Source organism: Coregonus lavaretus, assembly GCF_964263955.1.
Source record: "Coregonus lavaretus genome assembly, chromosome: 11".
Lineage (NCBI taxonomy): Eukaryota > Metazoa > Chordata > Actinopteri > Salmoniformes > Salmonidae > Coregonus > Coregonus lavaretus.
The window spans coordinates 47,741,184-47,758,405 of NC_139998.1; the positions used below are offsets into that span (position 1 = coordinate 47,741,184).

Here is a 17,222-nt window from a genome sequence, read left to right on the forward strand (position 1 = left end):
GCACACTGAGGTAGGGACGCATGCTTCAGGCTTCGCAGTTATGACGTATAACACATGCGACGAAAGTCAACACCATTTTTGCTATCACCACCAGCTACTGCAAGGAACATCTGAAGCAAAGGCAACTGGTAAGTATAATTATTGCTAGCTAACATATTTGTATATATCTTATGTTGTGTGGCATAGCTAAACGTGCTTTAAACCACATAGCTATCTGTTGGTTGAGTAAATCAGGGTAAAGTGCTCAGAAAGCCTTTTGTTATTGGCGTCATGTCAGCAATGCTAAGCTAGCTATATAGCTACAAGCAAGAAACCCAGTTAGCCCTAGTTAAGTTATCCACGTAAGTTTAACCAGCTCCATTGCACGTAAGCAAGACTAGCTCGTCTGTTAATTTGGCAATACACGGAGGGCTTTCACATGGTAGGCCAATTTAGCTGTGTTAGCCGTATTAGCATTAGTTAGCAGCCGACCATAAGCAACTTGCTAGAACATTCTTGCTAGCTAGCAACGTCACCTGCCAAGTCAACATACTTACTAACAAGCTAGCTAGCTATTAGCCTAGGATTAAGAAACGAAACTATCTATAATCACAAACGGACTAAACGCCACTCCATGGTGAGCTTTAGTCCGATATTTAAACAGATGGTAACGTATAGGCTTCTTTGTTATAATGTATCCTCTAAATTACTGTTATAGCTACAATTAATCCCAACCAGTTGCAAGTTATTTACAATGGATATGTTTTTTTTAGACCTACAACATCATCTCATTATCTTTCTTTCTTCATCAGGGGCCCTCACAACACACATTCTACTGAGAGGTTTGGACCTCAATCCAAAATGACAGACACAAAGCGTCTTGCCATCTCCATCATTCAGTTTCTTCATGATCAACTGGGCTCTGGGAGTCTATCGTCAGATGCTCAGGAAAGTTTAGAAGGTACGTTGGGAAGCCAAGATTAATTCTGAGGGGATGGGTTCACACCCTATGTTGGACGATGGCCAGGGACTCAACTGTGTCCAGTCGGTGTCATTGCCTTTCCTCAACATCTGATTATTTTCCAGTTGCAGTCCAATGCCTGGAGACGGCCTTCGAGGTCTCGACCGACGACCAGACCCTATCTGTCACTCAAACATTACCAGAGATTTTTGCCTCTGCGACACAGAAGGTAGACTCAAAAGATGTCCACTTAATATGAAGGTGATTATGTGGTCAATAGCTTTTTGTCTCAGATGTGTTGACTGTCTGTTGCAGCATCCAGATACCCCCCAGGTGAAAATAAACACAGCCACAGATTCCCCCACTGAGGAGGAAGTAGCAGAGGCAGAGAGACTCAAAACTGACGGTAGGACCTCCCCTGTAATAGTTTGTGCATTACTCAGTCTTCACTTTCAGCTTAAGTATTTTATTAGGATCCCCATTAGCTACTGCTAAAGCAGTTGCTACTCTTCCTGAGGTCCACATAAAACATAACATATTATGGAACATTAATACACAAGAACAGCTCAAGGACAGAACTACATTCTTTAAAATAAGATTACACATTTTCATAAACTTATACCTTAACATTCCATGCATCGTGTACTCATAATTAAATTTACATTTACGTCATTTAGCAGACGCTCTTATCCAGAGCGACTTACAAATTGGTGCATTCACCTTATAGCCAGTGGGACAACCACTTTACAATATGTTTATTTTTTTCTTTGGGGTGGGGTAAGGGGGGGTAGAAGGATTACTTTATCCTATCTCAGGTATTCCTTAAAGAGGTGGGGTTTCAAGTGTCTCCGGAAGGTGGTGAGTGACTCCGCTGTCCTGGCGTCGTGAGGGAGCTTGTTCCACCATTGGGGTGCCAGAGCAGCGAACAGTTTTGACTGGGCTGAGCGGGAGCTGTGCTTCCGCAGAGGTAGGGAGGCCAGAGGTGGATGAACGCAATGCCCTCGTTTGGGTGTAGGGACTGATCAGAGCCTGAAGGTACGGAGGTGCCGTTCCCCTCACAGCTCCGTAGGCAAGCACCATTGTCTTGTAGCAGATGCGAGCATCAACTGGAAGCCAGTGGAGTGTGCAGAGGAGCGGGGTGACGTGAGAGAACTTGGGAAGGTTGAACACCAGACGGGCTGCGGCATTCTGGATGAGTTGTAGGGGTTTAATGGCACAGGCAGGGAGCCCAGCCAACAGCGAGTTGCAGTAATCCAGACGGGAGATGACAAGTGCCTGGATTAGGACCTGTGCCGCTTCCTGTGTAAGGCAGGGTCGTACTCTCCGAATGTTGTAGAGCATGAACCTACAGGATCGGGTCACCGCCTTGATGTTAGCGGAGAACGACAGGGTGTTGTCCAGGGTCACGCCAAGGCTCTTCGCACTCTGGGAGGAGGACACAACGGAGTGGAAAGGCTATACTGCAGCAATTAATTTCCCCCATACATTTGACATTTTAGTTATTTAGCAGACGCTCTTATCCAGAGCGACTTACAGTTAGTGAGTGCATACATTTTTTCATACTGGCCCCCCGTGGGAAACGAACCCACAACCCTGGCGTTGCAAGCGCCATGCTCTACCAACTGTAGCTCTAGTGCTACAACTGCTTTCTGTAAGCCGGCCCTGATATTCTTCTCACAGCTCCAGTGTTCTGTCAACACCAGAAAGAATCTCACAACATCAGGAAGACTCATGATAAAATAATAGCAACAATCCCTGTCCTTGGTCTGTATACCTTCAGCAGTCTGACTCCAATATTATCAACAGATATGAACATTGAGTCTAAGATCCTCAACTTAGTACAAACACACTGGCAGAATCATGTGTTTACCATCTGTGTCATTGGTCCTTCCATCTGACGTCAATACTATGCATAATCATGTGATGCAAAGATGCTATTGAATGTAAACGCGACAAATGGAGATGTGAAGTTCCACAAAAGTCGTTCCATCCTGCTCAGTTCCCCTGATGTGAACAGATCCACATATCATATGGAGCGTTGCGCTCCCTCTAAAGTTTCCCTGATGTGAACTTAGCTCTCTTCATATGTAATGTTAAGAGCTGTTTGTAGGCCTATAATATTTGTATTTTCTTTATGGCAGGCAATGATCAAATGAAGGTTGAGAAATTTGGGGCAGCTGTGGAATTCTACTCAAAGGCTATTGCCATAAACCCCCGGAATGCAGTTTACTACTGCAACAGGTATTGACCAACACACTCTTAAACTTGGAGGACTCTGTGACTATTAGTCACAAATTGTGTATGTCCAAATGCAAATTTTGTGGATATTCATGCATGTGTGCAGCTTTAGTAAAGCAATAAAAATGTATTCACGCTTTTGTTTTTATGTGAAGTACTGCTAATTGTATGGACTTGTTTTTGCTAGGGCTGCTGCATACAGCAAACTAGGCAACTACGCTGGAGCAGTTCAGGACTGTGAACTTGCCATTGGGATTGACCCAAACTACAGCAAAGCATATGGAAGAATGGGGTAGGTTAGACCCTAGCGTTCAATGTTACCGTGGACATGGGCCACTGTGTTGCTGCTTTGTTATTGACTGATGATTGAACATACATTGACTTCAAACGTCCCATGCTTCCAGGTTGGCTCTAGCCAGTTTAAACAAACACACAGAATCTGTAGGTTATTACAAGAAAGCCCTGGAGTTGGACCCAGAGAACGACACCTACAAATCCAACCTGAAAATAGCAGAGCAGAAAATGGAGACTCCAAGCCCAGTAAGTTGATTACATCTCAACCACTATGGAGAATACATAATATATAATTGTTGATCGTGTTATTTTTTTTTTTTCTTCAGACAGGAGGAATGGGAGGAGTTGATCTGGCTGGTTTGCTCAGTAACCCTGGTTTCATGAACATGGTGAGTTCCATGAAAGCTGTAATATGTAACTTTTTGGGCGACCTGACCAAATTCAAATAGACATGCAGTGAGGGAAAAAAGTATTTGATCCCCTGCTGATTTTGTACGTTTGCCCACTGACAAAGAAATGAGCAGTCTATAATTTTAATGGTAGGTTTATTTGAACAGTGAGAGACAGAATAACAACAACAAAATCCAGAAAAACAAATGTCAAAAATGTTATAAATTGATTTGCATTTTAATGAGGGAAATAAGTATTTGATCCCTCTGCAAAACATGACTTAGTACTTGGTGGCAAAACCCTTGTTGGCAATCACAGAGGTCAGACGTTTCTTGTAGTTGACCACCAGGTTTGCACACATCTCAGGAGGGATTTTGTCCCACTCCTCTTTGCAGATCTTCTCCAAGTCATTAAGGTTTCGAGGCTGACGTTTGGCAACTCGAACCTTCAGCTCCCTCCACAGATTTTCTATGGGATTAAGGTCTGGAGACTGGCTAGGCCACTCCAGGACCTTAGTGTGCTTCTTCTTGAGCCACTCCTTTGTTGCCTTGGCCTTGTGTTTTGGGTCATTGTCATGCTGGAATACCCATCCACGACCCATTTTCAATGCCCTGGCTGAGGGAAGGAGGTTCTCACCCAAGATTTGACGGTACATGGCCCCGTCCATCGTCCCTTTGATGCGGTGAAGTTGTCCTGTCCCCTTAGCAGAAAAACACCCCCAAAGCATAATGTTTCTACCTCCATGTTTGACGGTGGGGATGGTGTTCTTGGGGTCATAGGCAGCATTCCTCCTCCTCCAAACACGGTGAGTTGAGTTGATGCCAAAGAGCTCCATTTTGGTCTCATCTGACCACAACACTTTCACCCAGTTCTCCTCTGAATCATTCAGATGTTCATTGGCAAACTTCAGACGGGCATGTATATGTGCTTTCTTGAGCAGGGGGACCTTGCGGGCGCTGCAGGATTTCAGTCCTTCACGGCGTAGTGTGTTACCAATTGTTTTCTTGGTGACTATGGTCCCAGCTGCCTTGAGATCATTGACAAGATCCTCCCGTGTAGTTCTGGGCTGATTCCTCACCGTTCTCATGATCATTGCAACTCCACAAGGTGAGATCTTGCATGGAGCCCCAGGCCGAGGGAGACAGTTATTTTGTGTTTCTCCCATTTGCATATAATCGCACCAACTGTTGTCACCTTCTCACCAAGCTGCTTGGCGATGGTCTTGTAGCCCATTCCAGGCTTGTGTAGGTCTACAATCTTGTCCCTGACATCCTTGGAGAGCTCTTTGGTCTTGGCCATGGTGGAGAGTTTGGAATCTGATTGATTGATTGCTTCTGTGGACAGGTGTCTTTTATACAGGTAACAAGCTGAGATTAGGAGCACTGCCTTTAAGAGTGACTTACCTGTATAAAATAAACCTGGGAGACAGAAATCTTTCTGATTGAGGGGGTCAAATACTTATTTCCATCATTAAAATGCAAATCAATTTATAACATTTTTGACATGCGTTTTTCTGGATTTTACCATTACCATTAAAATTATAGACTGATAATTTTTTTGTCAGTGGGCAAACGTACAAAATCAGCAGGGGATCAAATACTTTTTTCCCCCACTGTATGAGTTATAGATCTGTCATTCTCATTGAAAGCAAGTCTAAAAAGCAGTAGATATGTTCTATGTGCGCTATTTCTGTGCTTCCCATTCTTACATTTCATTTTTGCGTCTTTTACTTTAGGTTTTGTACACCAGCTTCAAAAAGCTGAAAATACTATATTTTTGGTTATGGAAAATATATTTCACAGCGGTGTAGATGGTACAATGATTCTCTACACTATACTTGCTTGTTTTGTCACAAACTGAAATTAGGCGACCTATAAGAATTTTAGCACCCATAAAATGGCGGTGCGATTTCTTCACAGTGCACCGTTAACTAAAACAAAGAAGGGCTCCTATTGGTAGATGGGTAAAATAAAGCAGATATTGAATATCCCTTTGAGCATGGTGAATTTATTAATTACACACTGGATGGTGTATCAATACACCCAGTCACTACAAAGATACAGGCAAACTTCCTAACTCAGTTTCCAGAGAGGAAGGAAACCGCTCAGATTTCACCATGAGGCCAATGGTGACTTTAAAACAGTTACAGAGTTTAATGGCTGTGATAGGAGAAAACACCACAATACTAACCTAATTAACAGAGTGAAAAGAAGGAAGCCTGTACATAATAAAAATATTCACAAACATGCATGTGGTCCTCTGTAGCTCAGCTGGTAGAGCACGGCGCTTATAACGCCAAGGTAGTGGGTTCGATCCCCGGGACCACCCATACACAAAAAAAAAATGTATGCACGCATGACTGTAAGTCGCTTTGGATAAAAGCGTCTGCTAAATGGCATATTATTATTATATTATGCATCCTGTTTGCAACAAGGCACTAAAGTAATACTGCAATAAATGTGGTAAAGCAATTTAGATTTTTGTCCTGAATACAAAGTGTTATGTTTGGGACAAATCCAATACAACACATTACTGAGTACCACCCTCCATATTTTCAAGCATAATGGTGGCTGCATCATGTTATGGGTGTGCTTGTAATCATGGTTCAGTCTGCTTTCCACCAGACACTGGGAGATTAATTCACCTTTCAGCAGGACAATAACCTAAAACACAAGGCCAAATCTACACTGGAGTTGCTTACCAAGACAGTGAATGTTCCTGAGTGGTCGATTTACAGTTTTGACTTAAATCTATGGCAAGACCTGAAAATGGTTGTCTAGCAATGATCAACAACCAATTTAACCAATTTGACAGAGCTTGAATAATTTTTAGAAGAATGATGGGCAAAAGTTGCACAATACAGGTGTGGAAAGCTCTTAGAGACTTGCCCAGAAAGACTCACAGCTGTATTTGCTGCCAAAGGTGCTTCTACAAAGTATTGACTCAGGGGTGTGAATACTTATGTCAATTAGATATTTCTGTATTTCATTTTCAATAAATGTGCAGACATTTCTAAAAACATGTTTTCAATGAGTTTCCCACTAGTAATTATTAGTTGGAGGGGCGTTCAACTGGATTTTTCCCAGTTGTATGCTCGTATTTATGAATTGATGAGATGTCATGAACACAGCATATGTAGAAAAGGTTTACCAAATTAGAAATCGTATTGACATTGTTACGGCTGCTTTGTCCTAGGCATCCGGTTTGATGAACAACCCACAAGTACAGCAACTGTAAGTTATCCATTAATTGTCTATCAAATATTATTATTTTTTAGATGTAGCACAATGACTTTGTAAATGAGATTCCACAATTACTTGTGAAATGTAGGGAGCTTTTAAAGTAAATGCATGTAGAGAATATACCACCTTTCTTGTCTGTGTTGTACAGGATGTCGGGGATGATGTCAGGGGCTTACGGGCCAATGGGAGCTCCAGCAGCGCCTGGAATAGGGCCTGGGTTAGGAGCCGGACCAGGGTTAGGGTTAGGAGCCGGACCGGCAGCAGGAGTTGGAGTAGGGGGAGCGGGACCAGGTGACATCTCTGGTCTCATCCAAGCGTAAGTCTACCACCAGCTCTACTCAGTCTGTGCCAAATAGTACTTGTATATTGTATTATACCCATGGCATCAGTGATAAAGACATGAAAGCATTTAACATCTGTGAGTATTAATAAAAAGCATTGATTCAATGCATTCATGTTTTTGTGACTTGTACTTGGTAACTGCCATTCCATCACCTCGCTGTGTCCATGTCCATTTAGGGGCCAACAATTTGCACAGCAGATGCAACAGCAGAACCCAGAGCTAATTGAACAGCTGAGGAGTCAAATTCACAGCCGGACACCTAGCGGTAGCAACGAAGAGCAACCTTGACCCTCAGATGGGTAAGATTAACATTTTTAAATGGTTATGGGTTGGTCCATGTATCGTAGAGTCGTACTGGGTTGTTTTTGCAATGTGTTTTTTGTTCACCTTTACAAAGCGCACATGTAGAGCTAATCATAAAATGGTCTGCTCTCCCTTTTCTGACAGAGGAAGATTTGCGTGTGGAAAAGAGAAGAGATGCTGTCCTTTTTTTAAAATCTCCCAACTCCATGGACAAAAAGCTTTATCACTGAGTAGTTATTGCATGTGTGCTCCGCCCCCGTCTTAAAGGAAACTGGATCAACAAAACCTTGCAGAGATGATGAAATTTGATAAACCTGTTTTCAACAGATATCTAGTCCGAAGTGTCTGGATTGATTGGGGTGTTACATCAGTTGTACTGCAATGTCACACCAGTGTAGCACTTGGTTTAGGTGTTTAATGTTACTAATTCCTGCCAGTGAACTGTTGTCATTTAGTCCCCCCAGTGGACTAAATGCAGCTGCATCACTTGAGCTTTGTCAGTTCAGGTACACAGAAACACCTTGAGATTATTATGCGATAATACAGTTCAGCAGCCATATACATTTTGAGAAGCATCTATTTGTACAGAGAAAAACTGCTTGCAGGGATGGTATCTAGAGTACTGTCAACATTATGGGAATTTAAATTGAGCATTTCAAATAGGACCTATTTGTGTCCTCTGTAATCCAGGAGTTGTTTAAGCATTATACACTTATTTTGTAATGGGTATGTCAGTGTTACACTGTTTTTGTTTTTTCTAACATGGGTGGCTGACGTTTTTGTTCACAATCTTTGATTAAATCATACTGATAAATTAGCCTAACATGTTTGCTTGATTTTAAACCTATTTGTTATCTATTTCAACTCAGGAAATAAATTGAAATTAAATTGATGAATTGAAAATTCCATTTAGAAAATATTAGTGAATTGAAATTATTTATTTGACTTGACTGAAGATGGAATTGACCCCACACTGAAACATAAAGCTAAAAGCTGCATTGCATTGATGATATTGATGCATTTAGCACACAAAAAAACAAAGTAAACTCAGGAGTTTAAATGTAATACATTTACAGCAGAGAAACCTTAGTCAACTGGAGACCTCAGTTTACAAAAGCCCTTTCCTCGAAACATCATCACTTAGCTCATGGCAAGCTTTTGCCGCGTTCAAAACAACTGGGAACTCGTAAATCTCCAACTTCAGTGTGTTCAAGACAACTGGGAACTCGCGTAAAAAAACGAGCTCTTACTGGGAAAATCGTTTGGAATGGTCATCCAACTCGGAATTCCAAGTCGGAGACTCTGGCATCTTTCTACAACCAAAGATTATGGATATACTAATAAGATACATGTCTCTCCGCCCTAACAATGGGGGGAGTCATCCACAAAGCAGCACGGATGTCTAGCGCCCACCTATCCTTTCTTTGGATTGGTGGATACATCTCATTATTGTAATCATGTTTTAATACTCTATAGACTAATTTCATGAATATGCATAGCCATCGCGAGACAACTTCGCTATAGTGTTGTTTCTCAACGTTGCCGGGATGTCACGTGTCCTATTTATATCAGTACACATAACTTAAGCATTACGAAACTTCTATTCGATCAAATAAGCCATTAATTGTTTTGTTGACCAAATTCGACACTCATACTAAAACGCCTTGCTTGGTGGGCGAAACAACGAAAAACCTCCTCCTGCTGGAGGGTGGAGGGAGACCGATTGTCCGCCGAGTTGCGCGGTCATGGCTAAAAGGAACACAGATTTTGTAAAAGTTACGTCATAGTCCGGTTCACTACAACAAGTGCGTCTTACACAGCGTCAAGTTCTACAGCAGACTACTTGATTTCCACAGAATCACTTGCTGGCTAGCTACAATTCACCAATAAATATACACTGCTCAAAAAAATAAAGGGAACACTTAAACAACACAATGTAACTCCAAGTCAATCACACTTCTGTGAAATCAAACTGTCTACTTAGGAAGCAACACTGATTGACAAATTTCACATGCTGTTGTGCAAATGGAATAGACAACAGGTGGAAATTATAGGCAATTAGCAAGACACACCCAATAAAGGAGTGGTTCTCCAGGTGGTGACCACAGACCACTTCTTAGTTCCTATGCTGCCTGGCTGATGTTTTGGTCACTTTTGAATGCTGGCGGTGCTTTCACTCTAATGGTACCATGAGATGGAGTCTACAACCCACACAAGTGGCTCAGGTAGTGCAGCTCATCCAGGATGGCACATCAATGCGAGCTGTAGCAAGAAGGTTTGCTGTGTCTGTCAGCGTAGTGTCCAGAGCATGGAGGCGCTACCAGGAGACAGGCCAGTACATCAGGAGATGTGGAGGAGGCCGTAGGAGGGCAACAACCCAGCAGCAGGACCGCTACCTCCGCCTTTGTGCAAAGAGGAGCAGGAGGAGCACTGCCAGAGCCCTGCAAAATGACCTCCAGCAGGCCACAAATGTGCATGTGTCTGCTCAAACGGTCAGAAACAGACTCCATGAGGGTGGTATGAGGGCCCGACGTCCACAGGTTGAGGTTGTGCTTACAGCCCAACACCGTGCAGGACGTTTGGCATTTGCCAGAGAACACCAAGATTGGCAAATTCGCCACTGGCGCCCTGTGCTCTTCACAGATGAAAGCAGGTTCACACTGAGCACATGTGACAGACGTGACAGAGTCTGGAGACGCCGTGGAGAACGTTCTGCTGCCTGCAACATCCTCCAGCATGACCGGTTTGGCGGTGGATCAGTCATGGTGTGGGGTGGCATTTCTTCTGAGCCTCATTTTGACTTGTTTTAAGGACATTACATCAAAGTTGGATCAGCCTGTAGTGTGGTTTTCCACTTTAATTTTGAGGGTGACTCCAAATCCAGACCTCCATGGGTTGATACATTTGATTTCCATTGATCATTTTTGCGTGATTTTGTTGTCAGCACATTCAACTATGTAAAGAAAAAAGTATTTAATAAGATTATTTCATTCATTCAGATCTAGGATGTGTTGTTTAAGTGTTCCCTTTATTTTTTTGAGCAGTGTACTATTCCTGATGCACCTCTATCTATGTCCGCGCGAGTGGAGCAGACGGGACTATGACGTCACTTTCACAAAATCGGTATTCCTTCTAGCCATGACTGAGTTTGAGCCTCTTCCTCTTGTTTAAAAAAAATAAATAATAATAATTATCTTTTTTTGTGTGTTTTTTTGGTGTACTTTTTACCTCATTTTCGTCTTTCCGACCTGAAGATCACTGACGTCATGATTTTACCCAGTTGTCTTGAAAGCATCTCCACCAATCAGAAACGTTTTCGTCGTGTGAACAGGAAGTGTCACGAGAACGAGGAAAAAGCTGTGAAAGGTCAGTGTAGAGCTATTTCATATTCCTCTTCGAAAAGCTCGATAGAAATGATTATATACGTTTCAGCTGCTGGAGAAGCTTGCAATGTGACGCAAATGAATATTAATGATAACTAGCATACCCTTAGAAAGCTGTGTTTATCAACTGGTCGCCCCGATAATTTGCTAATGTTATGTTAATATGCCATTTATGTTGACATGCGTGCTAGTTTATCTATAAGGGTATTTTTTTATAAACTACGGTACCAGTGAGGATTTCCTACGGTGGACAACTTTGTTACAGCTGTTGATAAATCATTGATAATAATATGCTAATTATTTTCATGTCATTTCATTAAGATATAAGTGGGGTACATAGCAATATTCAAAAAAAGTCACGAGTTGATTTTAAAACCTATGATTAACCAATTCGCATGGTTGGTGTCTTAAAACATTACTTTTCTGTCCTTGCATTTATGGCAGTGTAAATTGTAGTTATATCATATATTAAGCAATAATCAGTTAAATTAGACATTCAACTTGAACCGTGTAAGAATCCTGAATCTAGCTCTCGGACTGTTTTTTTGTATAGAGATCTCAGATATCTCAAAAAAAAATTATGTGATTGCAAAATCGAATGCTTCTAACCGAAAGAGTCACTACGTTGATACTTAAAAACTAAATCGATACTGTCATTAACGTGGTTCTTCAATAATTATGCATAATACTTGTAGGATTTGCATTTGGTGTCGAGCTGTTTAAGCCGTGATAGTCTATCCTTTTTTCACACGTCATCATTTGATCCAGAAGGAATTTTCTGAATGACAGTCAAGTGACGAACAGCTGTTGTGATGGTGCATGCGATGCAACAGCAGACACAGCCCAAGTGCTTGAAAAAAGGTGTTCGCGAGGAATGTCCAGAATATATTGGTCTATTCATTAAACTGATGAAGACAGTTGTGCCTGGGTCCCCATTGGATCTCATTGGATATAATGACAACAAATGACATAGCCTAGTGGGCTTCTTCACAATACGATCTGGTCCTCTGTAGCTCAGCTGGTAGAGCACGGCGCTTGTAACGCCAAGGTAGTGGGTTCGATCCCCGGGACCACCCATACACAAAAATGTATGCACGCATGACTGTAAGTCGCCTTGGATAAAAGCGTCTGCGACATTTACATTACATTTTTGTCATTTAGCAGACGCTCTTATCCAGAGCGACTTACAGTTAGTGAATGCATACATGTTTATATATTTTTTTCATACTGGCCCCCCGTGGGAATCGAACCCACAACCCTGGCGTTGCAAACGCCATGCTCTACCAACTGAGCTACATCCCTGCTAAATTGCATATTATTATGACAAATACATTTTGGTTTCCATGTTACACCTGCAATTTAAAACCATAGGTCTACATTTGGCCCTATATGTGCAATTATGTAAATTATTCAATTGTATAACATTGAGGTCCTTGAAAATTACAATAAGTGCTTGAAAAAGTCATTGAATTTGACTTACCAATACCTGTATGAATCCTGTTTAAAGGATGTATAGTCTTAGGCCTATGTTGTTGTATAGGTGGAGTTATGGGCCAGTTTGCATATATTCCTCTAAGTACACATGTGGAACTGCATAAAAAACATTTTTATTTTTGTTTCAAACCATTTAGAAATGTGTATCCAAATGTCACACATTGGCCCCATTAATTTATTTAAAGACCCATAATCACAAATTGTTTAAGGTTATGTTTTGTCTGATCTGTACATAGCCTATTCATAGATGTTAACTCTAGCTTCTCTTCACGGAGGTATCTTCCGTCCAGGTTTTTTTTTTTACGAGCCTTGCTCGGTCTGGACGTTATCAAGCATCACTTGCAATACAGTTTTGGAAACATAAGGACCTTATCTTTCATGTCAGCGAGAAATAATAATACTTTTAAAAAAAAAGGTTGCATTAATACACACCTTTTATAAGGTTAGGTTCCCTCACGGCCATATTTCCATTTTACAGCGCTTATTTACTAAAGACAGACGGAATACAGAGGCGACCACCTGTGCTTGTAAGCTATCTAGCGTTCTCCAAACACCTGTGGATGCCAGAAAAGTGTTGTAACTGAAAAACACTTGAGTTCTCGAGCAAATCTGTACATAGATATGCTTGGTATGCAATATTAAAGATTATACTAGATCTGGGAGATACACCGGAAATGATCGACACCAATCACTTATCGCAGGCATTTTGCTGATATCGTTCATTACGATAAGTAGCCTATACTAAAGAAATGTGAAGTTTAAAATGAAATACGTTTGCTAATATGGGTGATTGTTAATGGGATATTATAAAACATTTTTATAAACGTATCGTTCTATTTATCGTTACGCATAACTTCAGGCAATTTATTGCAATATGGATTTTTGTCCATATTGCCCAGCTATATATTATTCTTTGCAACATTCAAGATTGCACATCTAGCTATCACAGCTGTGATCATGTTGAATCAAACCAGTCAACAAGCTGATCATATTTGCTTAGGTAAATGATAGCTAGCTGGCTGTTCTAGTTTCTGACTGACTGTCATGACAAATAAAACTAAAAGTTTACCTAATTTGTTTGCACATCTTTGACATTTTTCTTTTTCATTTGTTGCTCATGTCACAGCTGGAATTGTCTCTTGGACCAGGATGACAAGACCACTCTCTGTGACCTGACAGAGAAAAGGAGGAGAAGAGGCTTTGAGGATTATGTGCCATTCATATTACTGAGTAATACCATATCTGGACATAATGGAGCTAGTAGTGGCCAAGGTCCTTTGCCTTCTGGGGGTGTTTGCTCTTATGTTGGCTGGGATTCTTGTCCCAGTGCGCCTGATGATGCAGGTGGACTATGAGAAAGCCCAAAGCTACAGGAAGGCTCTTGCACTCTGCAATTCTTTTGGAGGTGGTGTATTTCTGGCCACTTGCTTCAATGCTCTTTTGCCAGCAGTAAGAAACAAGGTAGGTAGCCATGTCTTACCAGAAGAGAACCGTCGCGCTCTCCAAGAGGCTTGGCTGGTGTGTAAAACCTGTCAATTCAGTCAAACAAAGAGGTGTAATGGGTTCGCACTCAAGAAGATGTCGCATAAAGCTTACTTAATTATTCAATGTTTTCAATTAATTTCACTGCTTTACACCCTTCTTCAGTGTGTAAGTCTAAAATGTTGGTTGGTTTGATTGATTGATAAAATCTCTTACTGTGTTGCCCCCTCCCATAGCCTTTCATTAACCAGTAGAAAACCGATAATTCAGTCTACATTAATTCCTGTTAGATTATGGCGATATTATATACATTAATGCAGCTACCAGTGTTTTGAAGCCCTTGGACACAATATATCGTAGCGCACTTTGTTTTATAACATCTGATAGTTTTGACACTCACCACTGCATCCTTTATCATAAAGTTGGTTGGACCTCGCCAAAAAAAAAGGAGGTCACTTAATTATTCTGTTTTTGTTTATAAAGCCTTACTCAATAAACTACCAATTTACTTAACATTATTGTTGAAATATAGAAACTCGGATTACAACACTAGATCACAGGGTTGGTTAATGCGTTAATGCTGGAGACTCCACGTGTATCCACAGAGTTGGGTAAATCTACCTTTTCCTACCAGGCCCCTATCTTGTGGAATAATCTCCAAGTAACGTTTCATTTGGATGTGTTGTTGTCTCAGGGTCAGTTTAGGAGAAAGGCTAGGGATTTTTACATTGATAAATGTGTTTGTTTTGTTTGATTGTTTGTATATAATATTTGCTATTTATTTAATTTTGTGTATTAAATAGAGTATAATTTAATTTTCTGTATTGTTCCCAGGGCACATTTGCAAATGAGACCTAGGTCTCAATGTGTTTTTCCCTGGTTAAATAAATAAAATAAAATAGTCAGGCTCTCAGAAGCAGTTTGGAAGAAAGAAGCCCTGTTGAGAAGCCACTCCAATATATTCCGACAACCACTTTGCTGTTGTAGAATAGAAGTAGAATGTTTATATGCTGATGTTAATTTACTGAGTGTTGTTTCTTTAGGTGGACGAGGTCCTTAAGCTGGTGAATATAACCACAGACTACCCCCTGGCAGAGACCATGATGATGCTGGGCTTCTTCCTCACAGTCTTTGTGGAGCAGGCAGTGCTCACCTTCAAGAAGGAAAAGCCATCATTCATCAACCTGGAGACCTTTAACTCAGGGGTCTCCGAGGCTGGGAGCGACTCTGAGTACGACACTCCATTCATTTCTCCCACTCGGGGCTCCCCTGTGGGCCACCACCATGGGCATCACCACGGACACCTCAGCCCCACTGAGATGGCCAGAGCTGGGCCTCTGCGGCTGGCCAGCCTGGTCCTGGCTCTCTCTGCCCATTCTGTGTTCGAGGGGCTGGCCCTGGGCCTCCAGGAGGATGGGGCCAAGCTGGGAAGCCTCTTCTTGGGGGTGGGCATCCACGAGACCCTGGCCGCCGTGGCTCTGGGGGTGAGTGTGGCCAAAGCTGCTTTGCCAATGAGGGATGCCATCAAGCTCGGTGTAACGGTCAGCCTCATGATTCCCATTGGCATCGGACTGGGCATGGGCATCAATAGTGCCCAAAACCTGGCAGGCAGTATTGCCTCTGTGGTGCTCCAAGGCCTGGCTGCTGGGACTTTCCTCTTTGTCACCTTCTTTGAGATCCTGTCTCGGGAGCTGGAGGATAAACATAACAGACTGCTAAAGGTGCTCTTTCTTATACTGGGCTATGGGGTACTAGCAGGCCTAATGTTCATCAAGTGGTGATGGACAGAAGAGGCCTTTTTAATGCACTGAGATGTCGATGAGGATCTTACTGGCCACACTTTGCATTGTGCACACCAACACTACCAAAGTAAACTTTTTTGGTTTTGGTAAAGGGGTGTGGTAAATCAAGTTTAATTGTTTTTTTCTTTGCATTTACACTGGAACATGTTTGCTTACTTATTAAGGCTACGTTACTGTTTTAGTTTCTGCCATAGGGAATACTCCATGTTCCTGCCATTGAGTAGTAATGGTAAAGTGAGTCACTTTGACAGGATACTTTTGTATACGTTGCCAGACACAGGATTAAAACTCATGTAGAGATATCAGGATAAGTACTCCATAGCATTTCAAGTAAAGACACTGTTGTCTTATTGGCATTTTGCAAGACGAGTGAAGTGATAACCTACTTATAACATAAAGGAAACCTTTTAATGAAGAACATTTATAAGAATACTACTTGCAGTGATATGTAACAAATGTAAACATATTGATGTTTGTGGTTGAACGATAATGTTATAATGGTGGTTATTATGCAGTGGTGCATATTTGAAGTGCTGTTCATGTTTTCCCCTGTCTGGTCTATACCTGCTGTTTCCATGGTCAGTATGCTATTTGTAAATACAGTTGGAAGTCGGAAGTTTACATACACTTAGGTTGGAGTCATTAAAACTCATTTTTCAACCACTCCACACATTTCTTGTTAACAAATGATAGTTTTGGCAAGTCGGTTAGGACATCTACTTTGTGCATGACACAAGTAGTTTTTCCAAAAATTGTTTACAGACAGATTATTTCACTTATAATTCACTGTATCACAATTCCATTGGGTCAGAAGTTTACATACACTAAGTTGACTGTGCCTTTAAACAGCTTGGAACATTCCAGAAAATGATGTCATGGCTTTAGAAGCTTCTGATAGGCTAATTGACATAATTTGAGTCAATTGGAGGTGTACCTGTGGATGTATTTCAAGGCCTACCTTCAAACTCAGTGCCTCTTTGCTTGACATCATGGGAAAATGAAAATAAATCAGGCAACACCTCAGAAAAAAAACGGTAGACCTCCACAAGTCTGGTTCATCCTTGGGAGCGATTTACAAATGTTTAAGGTCCTACGTTCATCTGTACAAACAATAGTACGCAAGTCTAAACACCATGGGACCACGCAGCCGTCATACCGCTCAGGAAGGAGACGCGTTCTGTCTCCTAGAGATTAACGTACTTTGGTGCGAAAAGTGCAAATCAATCCCAGAACAACAGCAAAGGACCTTGTGAAGATGCTGGAGGAAACAGGTACAAAAGTATCTATATCCACAGTAAAACGGGTCCTATA

At 41.6% G+C, this 17,222-nt stretch overlaps 2 protein-coding genes across 2 annotated transcripts; both read left to right on the forward strand.

Moving 5' to 3' along the window:
* Nucleotides 1-34: 34 nt before the first annotated feature.
* LOC311137262 (small glutamine-rich tetratricopeptide repeat-containing protein alpha-like) lies at nt 35-8,642 on the forward strand. The gene is made up of 12 exons (XM_084171659.1): nt 35-128; nt 792-940; nt 1,066-1,169; nt 1,256-1,346; nt 3,082-3,181; nt 3,366-3,470; nt 3,583-3,718; nt 3,799-3,861; nt 7,058-7,095; nt 7,253-7,420; nt 7,624-7,746; nt 7,895-8,642. The coding sequence occupies exons 2-11, from the start codon at nt 841-843 to the stop codon at nt 7,733-7,735; spliced, it is 1,017 nt and encodes a 338-aa protein (XP_084027785.1). The 5' UTR covers nt 35-128; nt 792-840; the 3' UTR covers nt 7,736-7,746; nt 7,895-8,642.
* Nucleotides 8,643-11,073: 2,431 nt separating this feature from the next.
* Nucleotides 11,074-16,929, forward strand: LOC311137679 (zinc transporter ZIP3-like). The gene is made up of 3 exons (XM_084172208.1): nt 11,074-11,116; nt 13,754-14,088; nt 15,153-16,929. Exons 2-3 carry the CDS (start codon nt 13,879-13,881, stop codon nt 15,888-15,890), a joined length of 948 nt encoding a protein of 315 aa, XP_084028334.1. The 5' UTR covers nt 11,074-11,116; nt 13,754-13,878; the 3' UTR covers nt 15,891-16,929.
* Nucleotides 16,930-17,222: the final 293 nt, after the last annotated feature.